The 17827-nt window shown below is 51.1% G+C and overlaps 7 protein-coding genes across 7 annotated transcripts; 3 read left to right on the forward strand and 4 right to left on the reverse strand.

Annotated features, from left to right (window-relative positions):
* Positions 1-36: 36 nt before the first annotated feature.
* Positions 37-1608, forward strand: COCMIDRAFT_104324 (uncharacterized protein; the record flags this gene model as incomplete). Its single annotated transcript, XM_007693176.1, has 5 exons — positions 37-548; positions 615-965; positions 1020-1107; positions 1163-1234; positions 1294-1608. 5 exons carry the CDS (start codon positions 37-39, stop codon positions 1606-1608), a joined length of 1338 nt encoding a protein of 445 aa, XP_007691366.1.
* Positions 1609-2042: 434 nt separating this feature from the next.
* COCMIDRAFT_29208 (uncharacterized protein) lies at positions 2043-3194 on the reverse strand (the record flags this gene model as incomplete). Its single annotated transcript, XM_007693160.1, has 1 exon — positions 2043-3194. The coding sequence occupies one exon, from the start codon at positions 3192-3194 to the stop codon at positions 2043-2045; it is 1152 nt and encodes a 383-aa protein (XP_007691350.1).
* A 468-nt stretch (positions 3195-3662) lies between these two features.
* On the reverse strand, positions 3663-4554 carry COCMIDRAFT_29209 (uncharacterized protein; the record flags this gene model as incomplete). The annotated part of the gene is made up of 2 exons (XM_007693161.1): positions 3663-4330; positions 4413-4554. 2 exons carry the CDS (start codon positions 4552-4554, stop codon positions 3663-3665), a joined length of 810 nt encoding a protein of 269 aa, XP_007691351.1.
* A 559-nt stretch (positions 4555-5113) lies between these two features.
* On the reverse strand, positions 5114-8231 carry COCMIDRAFT_8258 (uncharacterized protein; the record flags this gene model as incomplete). The annotated part of the gene is made up of 7 exons (XM_007693156.1): positions 5114-5500; positions 5547-6525; positions 6582-6757; positions 6813-7309; positions 7372-7751; positions 7836-7963; positions 8043-8231. The coding sequence occupies 7 exons, from the start codon at positions 8229-8231 to the stop codon at positions 5114-5116; spliced, it is 2736 nt and encodes a 911-aa protein (XP_007691346.1).
* A 777-nt stretch (positions 8232-9008) lies between these two features.
* Positions 9009-10716, forward strand: COCMIDRAFT_8259 (uncharacterized protein; the record flags this gene model as incomplete). The annotated part of the gene is made up of 4 exons (XM_007693157.1): positions 9009-9173; positions 9393-9650; positions 10007-10078; positions 10135-10716. The coding sequence occupies 4 exons, from the start codon at positions 9009-9011 to the stop codon at positions 10714-10716; spliced, it is 1077 nt and encodes a 358-aa protein (XP_007691347.1).
* A 253-nt stretch (positions 10717-10969) lies between these two features.
* Positions 10970-12769, reverse strand: COCMIDRAFT_104311 (uncharacterized protein; the record flags this gene model as incomplete). Its single annotated transcript, XM_007693177.1, has 7 exons — positions 10970-11235; positions 11302-11906; positions 11960-11979; positions 12038-12194; positions 12260-12357; positions 12426-12613; positions 12676-12769. The coding sequence occupies 7 exons, from the start codon at positions 12767-12769 to the stop codon at positions 10970-10972; spliced, it is 1428 nt and encodes a 475-aa protein (XP_007691367.1).
* Positions 12770-15551: 2782 nt separating this feature from the next.
* COCMIDRAFT_39795 (uncharacterized protein) lies at positions 15552-17137 on the forward strand (the record flags this gene model as incomplete). The annotated part of the gene is made up of 2 exons (XM_007693167.1): positions 15552-16896; positions 16950-17137. 2 exons carry the CDS (start codon positions 15552-15554, stop codon positions 17135-17137), a joined length of 1533 nt encoding a protein of 510 aa, XP_007691357.1.
* Positions 17138-17827: the final 690 nt, after the last annotated feature.

A 17827-nucleotide genomic window follows, 5' to 3' on the forward strand; every position in this document is an offset into this window, starting at 1 on the left:
AATTTACAGCGACTTCACCACATCTCGTGAACCACCATGGCGGACTGGTCTGACCTGACTACAGCTTTGAAGGGAACTTCAGACACGCTACCCAAGCTCCTTGAATCTGACGACCAGCTGAAAGCGTTTGTCACTTCAGATGCCATTGAAAAGCCAGTGACGTTTGGCATCAAGTCAAGTGCCTCCGACAACACGCTCCTCGTCACAGTTACCAACGGCAGCGCAAAAGTCAGCAATGGCTCTGCCAAGGACGCCCTATTCACCCTTTCAGCACTTCCTGAGCAATGGGAGCAGCACTTCAAACCAGTTCCAGCCATGCCCTACCAGAGCTATTGGGGCATGTTCGGCATGAACATTAAGCAAAAAGGTATCGAGGTTCTGGGCGACCAGACGGCCTATGCACAATGGACTCATGTCTGGAGACGCGTCCTTGAACTCATTCACGAAGCCCACTGTGGTCCGCTTGCCGAGGAGGAGCAAGCTGAAATCGACAATGACTTTCTCACCGGAAAGTACACATATCTGGAAGCTCCGGTTTGGGGCCGGTGGTGCGCAGGCCTCCTTTGTAGCTCGATTCGTACAAGTCATACTGACGTTGCAATTTGGTGATAAAGCAAGGTCTTTTACGAGTACTCGGGCGAAGGCAAGCAAAACGTCATCTTTTTGCATACCGCCGGCAGCGATAGTCGACAATACCATGGTGTCATGAACGACATACGGATGCGTAAAAAATGCACCATGTTCGCGTTTGACTTGCCCGGCCATGGACGCAGTTTCCCTACCAAGAACGCCGCCGCACATACAAACACCGAAGACAGCTATGTAGGCATCATCGCTGCTTTTGTAAAGAAGTTGGGTCTGCGCAGGCCGATCATTTGCGGTGCCAGTATGGCGGGTCAGGTCTGCCTTGCAGTTGCTATTCGTCACAGAGAAATCGGTGCAATTGGTACTATTCCTCTGCAAGGGTAGGCAAAAGGTCAAGAACATGGCAGATTCTCCCGTGCTGACAACGGCTGCAGTTCAGAGTATCTCAACATGGAGCGTCAATGGAACGATCGCTCTCCATACGTCAACCAGTCATTGTTCAACCCGGAGTGGGTTTATGGCGTGCGTAACGAGCAAGCTTGGGCAGGAAAAGGATGCGAGCTGACGTATTGTTTAGATGATGGCTCCCACAACGCCCAAGGCGAACAAACAACTGATATGGCATACATACAGTGCTCAAGCCTATGGAGTATGAATATTTCCAAAGTCTGCTCTCACCTACCTGTGCACCATCTAACCTCTGTGCAGATCTTCCACGGCGACCTCGACTTCTACTTTGGCGGCTGGGACGGCCGATCCCGCGTCGCATCCATCGACACAGCGAGCTGCCCGGTATACATGCTGACGGGCGAGTACGACTGGTCCAACACGCCTGAAATGTCGCAAAAGACGGCGGACAAGATTCCAGGCGCCGTGCACAAGTCCATGCCTGACTTGGGCCATTTCCCTGCAACTGAGAATCCAGCGAAATTTGTGCCGTACTTGATGGAGGCGGTGGATCATATTGTGAAGGTTCGGTCAAGAAATATGAGTTCCCTGAGGTTGGGTGATGGTACTGATTAAGGTGCTATAAGAGAGTAGTATATCTTAGATAGTTTGAGCATAAATGATACTTGTTCATCACATGATTTTTTTTTTCATGTTTTTTTTTCTGCTAAAAAGATTAACTTTTCAATGGCCGTTTATTCTAAACAAAACTTGTAAAACATGTTTTAAAAATCAAGTCCCTTGTCCAGAAGCATGTACAACTGTCAATGCCAAAAAAGGGGGTATCATTCATTACATTAAACCTAGTTATCCCATGTCCCGTTTTTCCAAAAGAAGAAAAAACCGCCATTGGCTAACCCAAAAAAAAACTCCATACATGTGATAAAAGGCGACATGTTCAACAGGACGAGTAATCCAAGGAAAACACAAAAAAAAAAACTGCAAACCAATCCCCCATACATGCAATGCGTGCGGTAAAGGTAAACCCCTCCCCCCCCGCAACCCCCCACCTACCTAATCTTCTCAATCCTCTTCTTCGCAATCTTAATCTTCCCATCCACGCGCTGCACATCCTCCTCAAACAAGCCCAACATAGCATTCTGCTCGACAAGCTCGGCATTAATCTGCACGCCCATTTCCTTCATCCGGCGCACAATCGTCGTCAAATCCACAAGATCCTCATCTTGCTCCTTGATAATCTGCTGCTGGAGCTGCAGCACACCTTCGTTGTCCAACTCGCGGGTTCGATCGGTTTCCTGAGCTGGAGCGCCGAGAACGCGGCGACCAGATGGTTTAGCCGAGGCGGCACCCTTGAAGAGGCCTGCTTTTTGGGACTCGGTGACTGCAGCGGAGGAAGTGGAAGGTGTGGACGAGGATCCAGAGCCCGACATTGCGGCTTTGACGGCCATGCTGTTGAGGACGGATTCGAGGCCGTCGCGTTCTTTGCGGAGACCGCTGACTACATCTCTTCGTCTGCGGAGTTCGCCCTGGCCGAGCTTCTCGCCGCTCCATTCGTCGGTGTTGGTGCCGCTGAGGCGGGCGAGGCCTTCGTCGAGGGCGGAGATGAGGGTGCTGGCGCGGATTAGGCTCTTCTTTGCGTTTGCGGCGGCTTCGTGTTGCGCAGTGGCGGCCGTGGCTTGCTCGCGCTTCGTCAGCCAGCGCCGTGCGTCTTGTAGGTTGCTCTTGAGCTCGGCATGCTTGTCTAGCCAGTCCGAACTATCTCGCACTCTGTCCTTGCCAAACTGCGATCCAGGCAGGTTGCTAGCCTTTTTTCCGTTGCCTATGTCTTTGTCGCCTAGCCCCAGAAACGCCTTGTACGCTTTGGACACGCGCCACCGCCCATCTTCTGTCGTCTCAATGGCGCGCAGGTAGGCTTCAAGGCCTGCACGTCGCTTTTCAATATTTTCGGGCGAGCTGCTGGTGTTGCCTAGGCCAAGGAAACCGCCGAGCCATGATTTAGGGGGCAGCGCAGTGGGTGGTGCAGCGCCGACTTCTGAGCGGAGTGCGCTGTCCAGAGCGCAAAAGTCAGAGTAGCGTTTGGATGTAATGGTAGCCGCGCGTGGAAAGGGATGCTCAATCTTGATGGTGTAGGCGGTATACGCTTTGCCGTTCTCAGGAGTCTCTTCGTGCGTCTCCGGAATGGAGATTTTAAGTGACGGCATTGCTGGCAAGGTATGGGCGAGGCGGGAGAGAGGAACAGAGGGAACAAATGGGTACCGCCGACGACAAGCGGTCATGAACTAGGCACGCGCAGGCTGATCACGCCGCTAGTGCTGTATGTGGTCGCGTGCGCCGATAGTCGTTATCTGTGGGGGGGGGGGCGGAAACTAGATGTATGTGTTCAGGAGCACGGCTTCATAGATTATAGCCTGAGACTGTGGCACAGGGTACGCAGTGGGACGGAGTAAATAAAAGGCAAGGAGATTCGGGCGCAAGATTCCGGGATGCGAAACTGCGTTGACGTCGTTGGATGCAGCTGCGGCACGCTAGCGCCACGTGCGTTGTGGGCCAAACCTCAACACCATGACTGCATCACGAACCCTAGCTTTGGCGATATGATGCTATCAACTTGGGTATATACAAATGCTCAATTCCCCCTCTACCATTGCCTCAGACATATAATACGAAGTTTACGCTTCACCTGTAGGTGGCGTCCCCAACTCATTTACATATCTCCCGCTTCTCTCCACCTCGCGCACCCACTGCTTCCACGGCTTGAAGACAATCCAAGAATTCATTTCCGCCGTGGCCTTTCTTTCCTGCCCGCTCAGGTACTGCACACCACCAGCACCCTGTGCGGCATTTGCCAACAAAAGCGCCTTTGTTTGAACACGAGCATTACTGGCAGCATAGTAGGCGAAATCCGTGACCTGCTCAATGCTTGTTCCTACGGTGACAAAACCATGACCACGCTGCAGAACCGTGCTGTGTGCTGGACTGGTGGGCTGGGTTTTGTTGACGCCAAAAGTTTGTGCGAGTGCCTCACCTAGTCTAGGGTTGTTGACAAGCAAGTCTCGTGGATCAGTTTCTTGGTACGCACGCTCAATATCGAATATGGGAACCGAGGTGCCAAGGAAACCTGCCATATGGTAGACAGGCTCAAGTGGTGTGTCGATGACGGTGAAGGGGAGGATGTCCTCTGCGTGGCTGTGTACAACGGCGTTTACGTCCGGATATCTTTTGAGAATCTCGCTATGTATATAGCGCTCCGCGTAGCCACCTACAGTGCCGTTTACTGGTGAGCCATCCGAGATCAAATACTCGCCAATGTCTGAGGGGCCGGAAACTACGGCTGGGCCTGGGCAAGTGTGAGAAGAAGTAAATGCACACAAAGAGAAAGAAAGCAGAGACGCATCACAGAAACCGAAATGTTTATATACCGAGCTGTAATGCAATGAAAAAGGTCGTGTTCGTCTTGGGGTTGCGGACACTGACATGACCAAACGAATCGAGCACATCATGGTATGACAGGATATGGTTTGCCGTAATCAGGGTGGACAGTAAGGCTGTAATGTTGACCATGGTGGTTTACTGATAGTTGCATCAAACAGCACAGTAGTAGTAGTGGTTGCAGTCACGAGAAGTCGAACATACCAGCACTGAAATAGACGAGACAGGTGTGCGACAGGATGAACAACCAAGTATATGTAGATCGGAACAAGAAATATGCAGCATCATAGCTACGAAACCGTACATTGAAGATCTTACAACTATGTCGTGGTGGCGCGCCCTAGTCTGGCGCCGACGAAGACCACCGGACTTGGTTCCTACCCGGCGTGTGGGCGCGCGCATAAGCCACCATCGGACAAGCGCTGAGCACAGCAGATGCGTTGTGTGTATTACATAACCTGTATATTTGGTACTTGAAATTTAGTATCATGAGCTTCCGTGGTATTATATGCAGTTGGAAAACGTAACATGCTGACAAGAATCCCTGAAAGGATCCAACAAGCAACTCCCTAGCCATGGTGAAATGCCCTTGTGATGCCCACCTAGGCCACGTAATCGTGTATGTTGTACAGTTGTTTTTTTTTAACGAAAAAAAAAGGCAAGTCTGTGTGACAATGGATCAGGAATCCCATCATCGGCGTCCGCCATTCATAGCACTTTGGTTGAATTCGCTCGTTCCATGGCCAGTGCTGTTTGCAAAGTCCGGAAGAACACCATTCGTGCTTATACCGTCCTCATAACTCGAGAAGCCGCCGGTCATGTCTGCCCAATCCCATTCAAGTGTCATGGGCATTTTCCACAGATCCTGCGGAATGTTGTTGTAGTTCTGTTCAAACTGACCCATAGCGGCCATTGCATTGATGCTGGAACTTATGCCGTTCACATCAGCACCATTTGTCATGGGTAGACTTTGCTGTTGCTGTAGCATTTGTGCGGTAATGCCTGGCGAGCCATACTGGCTCATTTGGACGTTGGGCTGCAGTGACGCATGGGTGAAGTTTGGCGAGAAGGGAAATGGCTGAACATGTTAGCTTTGTGTCGTGCAAAGGGTGGTCGAACCATACTTCATTGAATCCTTGGAAATCTGGGTTGAAGATTAAGCCCTCGGATGTATTGGTGTTTTGGGGTGTGGTTGCCTGTTGTGGTGATGAGTGGTTGTTACGGCCAGTGGATAGTAACTCGGCAGCTGTGGCTTCAATTTGTGCGTCTTGTTCGCTGTCGCCTTGCTTCCTCTTCCGCCGGGATGCATGCTCGCGATCAGCTTTTTCTAACACCGTGGCTGCAATTCGCTCAAATTCGCCGCAAACGGTACACATGCGCTTCACGCTGCCACTTCCATGTTCGTCGTTGAGCATGTTCAAGAAGTTGACAACCAATTTCATGAGTTTGAGATCGGATCGTGACCGAGTATCCTGGGGATTTTGGAGAATATTTGCAAAGAGCGTGACGAGTGCCGTGACCGGGAAGTAGATTACTAGCCAGACACATGACAAGTCACCCTTTGGTATGTACTTGAGCAAGTGAATGGACGCACGAGCAGCCTGCACACAGAGCTGGGCCGACATGAAGACCCTGGGGTTCAGGGGCCGTGCATTTAAACCCTGAATGGCAAAGTTTGAGAGTCGGCTGGTCCAATATCCGTGGTGGACACTCATACGGTGGATAGTAGTTAAACAGTTGTAGTAGCCGAGATGTAGCACGGCAACCTGGAGGATGAGGGGCGTGTGTGATGCTTTAATGTCATGTTCTGGGCGGAACTCGAGGGGTATACCGTCTTTCCAGGTTTCGAGTTCCCTGTCCAACTCGCCAATGGTGTTGAGAAGTTCGCCGTCAGTTTGCTTGGAAGCCTTGACTGAGTACAGGCCCTTGTAGACTTTACTTTGGATAACGGCAAAGGTACACATGAGACGGAATAGGTTCATGGTGCCCTTGCCATCAGCGAGTGGGATGTTGCCAATATTGTCGGGTGGCGTCTCGCTTGGTAGCTCGACATTCATGTCATCATCATCTTGAACTGGGGGTCTACCCGAACGCAGACAGATACTTTGCAGGGTCAGTAGAGTATACAAAGAAATAGATGGATGAAGTCTGGGGCTCACTCTTTATCAAGCATATAGGCAATCCAGAAGACACGCCTTCGCTGCTCAACTTCTGCGGCGTTAAGGCTGAAATTGGCGCCCTTCTTATGGAGACCAATGCTGTGTGCTAGCCGCATGGCAGTCGCGACGAAGAAATAGGTGGGTTGGGGATTGGGTGTTCCGAGCAAAAAGAGACCCTGTACAGTGTTAGGCGGATGGGTGGTAGGGACTGGGTTGCTTTGGGTTGCTTACCACTCCCAACAAAGCTTGTACGCTAAGCAAGTCAGTGTTGCGCATGGTGAGCTCGACCATGACGCTCATTGCGTTCTTAAGATACTGCCAAGCCTTTTCGTCCTCTTCTGCAGGTACGAGATTGCTCATGACGCGTAGTCGATGAGCGAAAGCCAATGCTACATTCAAACTTGCCCACCAGCCGGAGCCTTCGTAGGGGTCTTTGGAGTAGTGTTTGTCGACTAGATGCATAAAGGTGGGTTCGTGAAATAGAGGGAACATGCAATTGAAATTTTCAAAGTAATCCTTGAGCAGGGACATGGCTTCGTGCTTGGGTGGTAACTGCTTGTAGACGCGCCGTTTGAAGATGTCCTGGAAGACGTCTGGCCGCCATTGTATCCACTTGTTGTCCTCGACGGCAGCTGTGGAGATCATATCACGGAACGAGTTGTCGCCTGTCTTGTCGTTGACCCATTGGATGCCCTTGGGCGAGAAGATGGAGAAGCCGGATGAGGAACCTGGGCGGGTCAGTGATTAGTAAAGAGCAGGCATGTAGGCAGGGTTGTGAGCCAAGACGTACCAATGTATCTTGTCTCACCGCAGTTGTTTGTGACCAAGGAGCACATCATCTCGGCCAGGGCATCCTCATCCTTGTCCTTTGCCTCTGTAGACTGGTCTTCGGGGCTGGGAGAAGTAGTTCCACTGGTAGGGCTAGGTAGGGCTGCGTGTGTGGCTGCATCGTCGGCCGTCGATAGGGCGGAGTGGGGTGCTACAGAGGGTCTCCGCTCATGGATACTGCTTGTTCTGGGAGTAGCCGACCGTCCGGCGCGTGCCTCGAGACGCTTCTCGAGGGTGGCCAGGTCTGTGCTGCCGTCGTCGTCTTCGGGGAGGACGCCAGAGAGGCGCATGAGCGACTCCATGCGCGCGAGGCGGTTCTCGAGACCCTCGATGTACTTGGCACTAGGCGCAGTGAGCTAGCTGTCGTGTCGCACAAGGGGGGGGCAATGCAGTAGCAGCAGCAGCAGGGAGAGGGGAGGAACGCACCCCTTTGGCGGCTGGCGCTTCTTCTCGACCTGGGTGAATATGCACTCGGTCTTGTAGTTTTGGCAATGTGTACACGAAGGCATCTTGCCATCACACTTGATCTTCTTCTTGCGACACATGTCGCATGCCTGCAGCACCAGTCAGCACCAACACGGGATGCCGCGTCCAGCTGTGCGTCTGGCTGCGTGGGCGGACGAGGGTGCGTACCCGTGCGATCCGGCGCCTTTTGGCATCGCTTCCATCATTGTGGTCGTCCAGGTCGTCGTGAGCAAACATGTTGCCGGAGGGCATTTGCGAGGCGTCAAAGGTGCCGCTGCCAAAGATGCGCGGCGGCGGCGGCTGGGCATTCATCATGGGAGTGCCGCCGACGTAGAAGCCGGAGTGGGAGGGGTCCATGGCGAAGGCGGAGTGGAGATTGTCGTTACTGCTCCGGCGAGGTCGTGGTGGTAATTAGCAATGGTAGTGATGGTCGTAGTAGAAGTAGTAAGTGTGGCTGTGACTGTGGATATAGTTGTGGCTGCAGGCGGCAGCGCCGGCAAGAGAGTCGTTCAAGGACAGGAATTGATCGTTGCAATCGTCAGAAAATACAAATGGTGGTAGTGGTTGTTTTTTTTTCCTCGTCGTCGTCTTTGGGGAGGCCATGCAGGGAGTAGGAGGGCGGATCGGCGGGGGGTCATGCGTGTGCGTGTGCGTAGTATGTGTAGGGGCCGCCAGTTGCTGGCAAAAGATGAAACGCAGGTGCGCATCGCATCCACTGCCACCTGAGGCTGACTGTCGCAGCCCGGCCCAGCCAACACAAATGACGTCCGCCACTTCTGGTCCGGATCCTGGTCACACAATCCATCCACTCTCCGTCTCCCTGCACATCTACGCCCCAGCTACCTTGGTGTACTTACTGCTACACTAACATCGCCGACTAACTAAGCTTGTCCTGCCTTCGTGTGCGTGCTGCGGTAAGTACACAAACAGCATCCCATCCCATCCATGCACTCACTGCCCCCCGGAACCTGTTGCCGCCCACTACGCCACAAATCCTTTGTCGCTGCGCCACTACTATGCACCGTTGCACTAAATACTACCCTACCTACCATGCTCACACTCTCACCTACATACATACACACTGCTTCCTTACGGCCATAACACGCGCCAGCCAGCTTACTTGTACGCCCAGCCATGGCACCAATGACTGCCCAAGAGCTACCCCAGCATCCAGAATACCCCCACATCGTCTGGCAACTGACACCCCAAAGCCAAGCAAAGGTACCCGTTGCCAAAGATCGAGGCGGGCCCTTTAATATCGCCTACGAGCTTCACGGCAATGGCCCTCGACACCTGGTAGTAAGTGGTCCCACCTCTCGGTCTTACTCTGTCCCCTTCGACATGGGTGCCACCTCAGGCATGCAGCTATCATCACCTCTCTCCTGTCACCGTTTCGTTTCGGTTGCATTTGTCGTCTCAACATGTCCCCGGCGTCTCAGGTCGCTGAACATGCCGACATGTCTTTTTTTTGTCTATTTTACTCTCCGACACAGCCTCCAGAGATTTAACATCATGTAGTGGGTCATGGGCTTGGGAGGCATGAAGTATGCCTGGCAACGCCAGACCAAGGACTTTGGCCATACAAAGGGTCATCAGTACTCGTGCCTGGTGACCGACAACCGTGGTATCGGCGATTCGGATAAGCCCACGTCGAGATACTCGACGTCTGAAATGGCAAAGGATCTGATTGAAGTCATTGACCACGTTGGTTGGACCGCCAAACGCGATCTGCACGTTATCGGAATCAGCATGGGCGGAATGATCGCCCAAGAGATCGTGAGTCGTGTGTTTTTATTTTTGATTTTGCATCGTCAGGCGTACAACGACCGTCTCCAACCATCAGACACCGGATACGCGGCGTTCCGTCAACCGACACACATACACCCCAGCTACAGACGCCAAGCGCTTCAAAAAACGACATCATCCTCTCTGACACCATGCCTCGCCCTGTAATCTCAGCGGTTCATACGCCCTCCGCTCCTCTTTTGTACACGGCTCTTCCCGTACACCTTCGTCAGGCAACGCCTGCATTGCCGTGATGCCATTACGCGTTGGTCGACAAGACTTGAGCGAAAAATATTCCTTGATAAGCAAAGAGGCTGTGAGATGGCTTAGTGCTGACCATGACATAGGCAATGTTGATACCAGAGCGCATATGCACCTTGTCGCTTGTATCGACAGCTGCACATCTCTTCAGGACCACAGTAAGTCCTGCAATTACTGCCACCTGGCCAACCCACACACGAGCTGACCCATACAGGGCTTCTTAGAAAACCTCTGGAACCGTGCCAATCTTTTCATACCCAAATCTCTTGATACCCAGATTGAGGGCGTCAAGAAAAATCTGTACACTCAAGAATGGCTAGACGCGCCGGATGCCCTGGAACCTGTCGTCCAGGCCTTCCCAACTAATGGGGACCGCTTTGCTGCAAATGAAATGTGGAAACGCGAGCACCCAGAGTACTTTTCCAAAGCACACTTCATCCTACAGGCCATTGCAGCTGGTTGGCATTATAAAAGCCCTCAGCAACTACAGCAGCTTGCCCAGACGATTGGGAAAAAGAGAATCATGGTTGTCCATGGCACAAAGGATCAAATGCTGACTTTTCCCCTGGGCGTAGTTTTGTGGAGGGGTCTCGAGAAAGGCGAGGGGGTAACGGGCAAGGAAAACTGGCTGGGCATTGAGGAAGAAGACGATGTCTGGCAGCAAGGTGAGATCGAAAAACACTTCATCAGGGGACAAGGCCATGTGGTGCCAATTGAGATGAGGGAGGAATTCAACTCATGGATTGAGGGGTTGATTGAGAGGGGCATCAAGCTCAATCAAGAAGAGGGCATGTAAAGTTGTACTCTTACAGGTGACGTCAATGACTAGATCCATGCCCCCTCCCCCCCCTCCCCCCTTGTTCAAAAAAAAATGAAGAAACTTTCAACAACACCGTCTAACAAAAAGCTATGATTGGGTTTGTTGATAATCGCAGGTGTTTCGCTACCACTAATCTTTTGTCAAGCAAACTTGAGTAAAAAAAGCACTGATAATCTCGATTGAGAGTATATTGAGCTCTGAGCTTCAATACATCCACTTCCAGCATTTCTCACACCAAGTACCTAAACCCGCCCATCATCTTCTTGCCTTCTTCCACGCTCACACCCTCGGTAGCCGCAGTCTGCTCGGCAACATCGCCATGCACAACCCACGCATCTGCCCCCTCGTCCAATCGCTTGTTCAAACGAATGAGGATAAATCTAAAGATTAGACATCCAATAATCGTAGCGCCAAACATGGCCGTAACAACACCGTAGCTGTTCCTGTATCCATTCGCCGACATGTTCCAGACATAGGATCCGGCAATATTACCCACTAGAAGACGAGGATTATTAGCACTGTGCTCTTGTCGAACGACGCATATGTCAGTCGGATACTCACGTTGACTAAAAGCATTGATCATAGCAATAGCGACCGCGCGCTTCGCCGGTGGGCGGGGAAACGACGACGAGATCCACGAGTAAAAAACAATGAATCCCGCATATGACGACGCCTGTAGGAACAGTGCTACATATCGCGCCGCGGTGTTGGATGTAGCCATTGAAATCACGAACCCCACGATGCCAACGCAGATGGGTCCGACAATGTGCCAGCAGCGCTCTTGCTGGCGATCCGAATGCCATGCGTTGATCAGACTGACGACGCAGGCGAAGGCCCACGGTGGGGCGCTCATGAGCAGCGTGGTGATGTAGCCGAAGCCGAGGGTCTTGGTCAAGCTGGGGAAGTAGGCGTTGAAGGAGAGGCCGGTGACGTAGGCGGTGAATGTGATCATTAGAATGTAGATTTTGACGTCTTTGACGGCCATGAAGAGGCCTGCGAAGGGGGATTGTTCCTCCGAGTCTTTGTCGGCCTCGCCGACGTCTTCGGTCATTCGGAGAACGGCGACGGCGCGTTCTTCTTCGGTGAAGCCGCGCGTGTTGTGGGGGAGATCGGGGAGGATGAATGCTGCGGAGATGGCAATGGCCATTGTTGCTGCTCCTTCGATCCTTAATTTTGTGTTAGTTGCATATGATTTTTACTTGATGTTTCTAGTGCCTACCAGTAGAGCCATCTCCAAGCCTGTTCATATATCAGTATTCATTGCAAAAATGATACTTTGACGGATTATTGCACTCACTTCATGGCCCAGAGTTCCCTCCATGTTGCCCAAAACAGCCGCGCCTACAAGAGACGAAAAAGCGTTTGAGATCAGGTTTCCGCAGAAAAGAATGGCATTCCGAAGCGCGAGTTCGCGTCTGGTGTACCATTTGGAGAGGATGAGCAGTGCTCCCGGCCTAGAATTTGAAATGTTAATTTCCCTCAATCTGCGTGGAAATGCGGTAAAAAGGGAAATTATTACAAGAAAGCTGCCTCGACGAATCCAATGAAGAAGCGAATCGCGACCATGCCGCTGAAATTATTAACGTTGCCACTCAGTGTACTAATCATTCCCCAGAGCTAAGAAAAAAGAAAGTAATATTAGCGAGGTGACTTTACGTTGTGGTACGGACAAAGAGATTTCATACCAACATGACCATTGAAATGTAAAGCGATGGTCGGGGTATCACGTTGATAATCATGTTCGATGGGACTTGCATCAAAATGTAGCCGACATAGAGAATACTCAAACAGGTCGAGTATTGTGTCGGAGAGAGACCAAGGTCTTCTTCCAAACCGCCCAGACGCGCTGCAGCAATGTTGTTTCGGTCGAGATCTGGCAGTAATGGTCAGCATCAAACATCGAGCATACAATTCCATATCTGGCAAATCCCCTACAGTTCATAATGTAGATCAGCACGAAAAGCGAGCATCGTGAGTCCAACTTGCGCTTCAGCGACTTCTCGACCTGCCTCCTCCTTTCGGGGTCCATGGTGGCAACGGCGCTGGGTTTTGAGTGGTGCTCCGAGATTTGGGCAGCATCCTGCGCGGATATCTTCTCTCCATCGTACGCTGTCGCCATGTTGCCAGAGCTCCCTATCGTTGCACGAGGAGTAAATCAATAAAACACCAGACGAACATCTGGGGTCCCCTCGTTATTACTTATAGCTGCAGCTGGGGAAAAATACGACCCCAATGCGCTCTCCGCTCCGCTGTGGGCCTCCATACAGGATATGTACCACCCTACCCCACTGTACGTCAATCCGACCAAATACCGTCGCATGGGCGAAGAGTCTGCACCGCGGCCTAGTGGAGTAAGGCCAAATGTGCCTGATGGTGTCATGGCGGTTGAGTGCACGTCTCGAGTGGAGCCTGGCAGCGACAGTTGCATTTTGCCTGCACAAATCGTCTTCCCCCCGCATTAGGCCCAATGCCCCATTGGATGGCAGGTCCGGTCGCACGTTGATCCAGCACTATGGCCAGCGCTCAGACTGGCAACAATGTGTGCAGATCGACAAGGCATGAGGTTGGCCTTTGCGCATGTGGCTTGCACGCCTTTCTCGGTGGGGGAGCTTTCTCCATTACCTTGGAGGCGGTCGGAGGTCGGCTTCTGCCAGTCAGATGCCGATGGTGCAAGCCGTACTTACTATCCGATGCCTCGCTTGCGCAAAAAGACGCTGTTCGCTGCTCGGAACTGCGTTACGAGAAAGTGGATCCCCGATGGTTGTTGAGCCGCATACTCTGCCCTTTTGCGTCAAGGCCGTGGCATTCGCTCGTCTCCAGGCCGAGCTAGGAGATAAAGTGCGGAGGATTCATTGTGATTGCTTCGTTGTTTTCCCCGGAGTGATGGGCCGACAATGCCAAGCTGCAGCCACGTGACATGGGCCCGCATGTGGAAAAAATCGTAATATCATTGCCGAAGTCTGCCAGCGGTGACTCTGTTAATTGCTTATCCGCCGGGAAAAGGCTTGTGCTGGAGTTTATTTTCTCCTTCGTAAAAGAAAGAGAAAATGCCACCAAAGAAATAGAAAACCAACAGACTTGTCATGAAGACGGAAAAACCAAGCCTCGATCCAAGGGAGTCTGATATCTTCTTAACGGCAGGCGAAGTGTCAAGAGCCTGTTTGGTCCAGCTCCTTTTTACATTTGCTAGACTCAACCTGGGAGTAGTTTGACCTCTGTCTGGAAAACGGAGACGGAAACGGCGTCGAGTTCGGAAAACGCATACGTATCGTCGGCGGCTACAAAAAAGCGCTAGAAATTGTTGAGGCTTTTACACTGAAATGAGCTCTATCTTGTACCGATTCGCTACACCCATTTTCTCTTTTATGCGACAGGGAGACCTGTCTTCTACCTGCACCTCTGGACCTCTAGCTGGAAAACGGAGCCACGTGATCGCGCGAGATGTGCGACTAGCGAGCTCTCCCCTGTTAAAGTTCCAAACTCAAAATGGGAACAAAATGGAAACAGAAAGCAGAGAACCGAACAGGCCCCAAGCAGTTGATTTGGAAGATGATGGTAAAGGTAGACTGTGCGTGAGGGGGGATTGGGTTTAGGATTTTCAAAGGCAACCTCAAGGGAGTTTCGGAACAGAAAGGCCACGTAATGAAGTAATGGCGCCAGAGATCATCGGAACAGAGCAAACTCTGCTGCATATTAAGCTTGAAAAAAAAAATCTCTTTCAGGATATGCGACTGTTCAAGGAGTGCAGGAAGTTTGTCTTTGAGCATCCCAAGACACCAAGACGCGCCTAAAAATCGGCTCTGTTATCACATTACCAACAACACCAAAACGAATAACCACCACCCTGCCCAGTCACTTCCCGAAACTAGACAACTCCGCTGGCCGCTATTTAGGATCCCTGAATCTACGTGTATCTGATCCAGTCGGTCGGTATTGGGTAAGATTAGATTAAATGAGATGATCGGACGGTGCATAGACAACCGGGCATAGAACGCATTTTAGGATCCTTGTCGGTGGTATACTACATCACATATACTTCTATTGTGAGCGATCACATCATATTTTCTTCCAAGGAAACCAGTGAGATCAGCTCAACACCTCTTACGTACACAAATATACACAAAGTTTCCCCGCGATTTGCCTTTGGCGAACGAGCCGGGGTGTGGTTGAAACGGAAGGTGGTGGAAATAAGCTGTTGAACGCGGTCCGATTCCGCAATAAGTAAGTCTATGTCGTCACTCCGGACACGCAGAAAGTATAATTACCTGGGATGTCAGGAAACGATGCAGCACAATATGATCACTGTGAACAAACCTCTTCGATTAGCTCTGTCGTCTTCCGTGGATCCTTAAACTAACCATCTGCGGCATGTACCGATCCTACTTGGTATCCAACTCTGAAATAGCCAAAATTCACAAGCCAGCAGAGAGAAGGTCTGTAAGCGAGGGAAACTGACGGAATAAGGTTTTGCAATGTAGTCAGCAATCGAAGATCCGGGGAAGTGGTTGGACCGGGAGGTGACGGATATGGCCTATGCACCGTTAAAGCAAAGGTCATATACTTCTTAGGTTTGGCTGGTGCGATTGGTCACACAATGCAGGCAGACAGGAAAACGACGATCTAGAAGCAATCATACCGGCAAAACGTCCTGAAGGGGTCGCTCTCCTGCTATTGATGTTTATAAAGCTAACACGGCAACCAGTGGCGCACTGGTTGACAGCCTTTGAGCGTTGAATTTCTTATTGCTATACGAGAAAACCGTCGGCCTCACAGTAACTCTAATGGCCGTTTTGGACTCTATTTTATATGGAATGTCCTCCTCCCCACTCACCCTCTTGTGTACTGCGGTCATCTTTGTCTACGTCGCCATCATCGCCATCACCGCCATCATCATCTTCTCTATAATCGCACACAGGCTTCTCACCCGCCAGATCCCAAATGATGCACCACCCGAGGTTCGTGACAACTACCCAGTAATTGGTCCATGGGGTTTTTGGAAGCGAAGGTGGGACTGGTATAAGGAATGTATATCTCAATCAGAGACAGGCAACTTTTCCTTCCATGCAGGGCCCAACATGGTCATCGGATTATCGGGCGACACGGCACGAAAAATGTTTTTCGAATCGAGACAGCTACGCGTGGGCGAGGGCTACGCCGACGTCCAGGGCGGACCCGCCAGCATAGAGAAGTTACACAATGGCCAGGAATCGGATGAAGGCATAGACAAGTGGTTTAACTCTCGCCTCACGCAACTATTGAAAGGACAATATCTCCAAACCAAGCTGCCTGACCTCAAGTCCAATATTAATGAGTCCATTGACACCATTCAAAAAGAGCCCAGCGGCATAATCAACGTCTTTGACAGCATGGCGTGCGTCGTCTACAAGTTGACTATGAGCACGTTTGGCCCAAATGAGCTCCTCAGCGATCCAAAAAAGCTTGGACAGACGCAGAGCGTGTTCGAGAGCATAGTCGGTCACGCGAGTCCCATGGTCATCATGTTTCCCAAGCTTCCATCGCTTGGTGCCTTGAAAAAATTCTACACTAGTGCACGCCTATTCTTCATGCTCCAGAGCATGATCAAGAAGCGTGCTACGAGCGACAAGAAGCCCTACGACGCGATTCAGGTAATACTTGACCAAGGCCACAGCATCTTCAGAACAACCGTCTTCGTCTTCGGCGCATTCTTCGCAGGCCTAGCCAACCCTACCATCAATGTTGGATGGCTCATTTCCTACTTGGCAGCTGCTCCAGAGTGGCAGGACAAAGTACGGCAAGAAGTACGCAAGGCAGTGGCCAAGTACGCTCGAGACACCAATGCGTCACTACGCAAACAGCTCGATGACATTCCGATAGAGGCGTGGGAATCAGAGTTTCCTCTCATTAATGCGTGCTTGCGTGACACGATTCGCCTGCATATACTTCCTCTCTTCTTCCGGAAGAACATGACCAGTGACGACATTCCGCTTGGTAACGGCAAGGAGGTCATCCCTGGCGGCGCCGTTGTCGCATATCCTTCGTACGACATCCACCTCAATCCTGAAGTCTATACTAACCCCTATGAATGGGATCCATCAAGGTATATGCCCGACCGTGCCGAGGACACAAAGAGGCTACATGGCTACGTGGGCTGGGGATCCGGTTTACATCCATGCCGCAAGTACACCGACTCCACATGTATTGGTCTCCTGAATTAATCTATTTCGCAGTCGGTATACGCTCCGCCACTCTATTAATAACCATGGTCGTGGCGTACTTTGTCGCCTCATTCGACTTTCAGCTTGTTGACAAGAACGGCAACCGTCTGTCCAAAGTACCCGACGACGACTTTAACAGAAGACTAGCCCAAGTCCCTAAGATTCCGCCGCACGCAAAGCTTACACCAAGGGAGAAGTGAGGTGGGACCCGGAACACACGGCGGGGGAAAAAAGGGGACAAGAGAGCTTGTAGTCACACCGACTCGCAATCCATGGTATTTGTACCTTTGGAAGAAACAAAAAAACACATTGTCTCAATTATATTCGTAGGAAGCGGTGAAACAATACTGTGATCTTGGCTTTTTCATGCTGGCTCCGAGGCCTCCCTATCATCTCTGTGACGACAGCGCGTCATGTCGGTTCGCGCCGTAGGATTCTCCATCCCGCCCACACGCATATTCATGCCGTCTCGTAGCGCGCGCGCGCTATCCAATCATCCCATAGTGACGTGAGAGGTCGCTTCACGTTCCCCTCGTGTCGACAAAGTACCAAGTATTGCTGTACTGCGTGTGGTCAGTGCGTGCAACAGTTCAGCCAATGCAACACTATCTGCCCAATTAAAATATCCACCCACTATTTTCAATACGTAATATCTCCACCACTATAATAGCTATTAAGAAAGCGATTACGGCAATTAATTTATAAGATATAGAAGGTTAACTTTTATACTACGTAGCTATAAAAAAGTTTAGTATTAAGGTTTTAATATTAACGTGCTAGCACTAAAATAAAATATAGTCGTGGGAGGTAGCTATAAAAAAATACTAACTACTTACTCTACTATAAGAATCTAAGCTTATAAAATATATAGAAAAACTATTAAAATATAG

This window comes from Bipolaris oryzae, assembly GCF_000523455.1.
Source record: "Bipolaris oryzae ATCC 44560 unplaced genomic scaffold scaffold_154, whole genome shotgun sequence".
NCBI classification, from domain to species: Eukaryota; Fungi; Ascomycota; class Dothideomycetes; order Pleosporales; family Pleosporaceae; genus Bipolaris; species Bipolaris oryzae.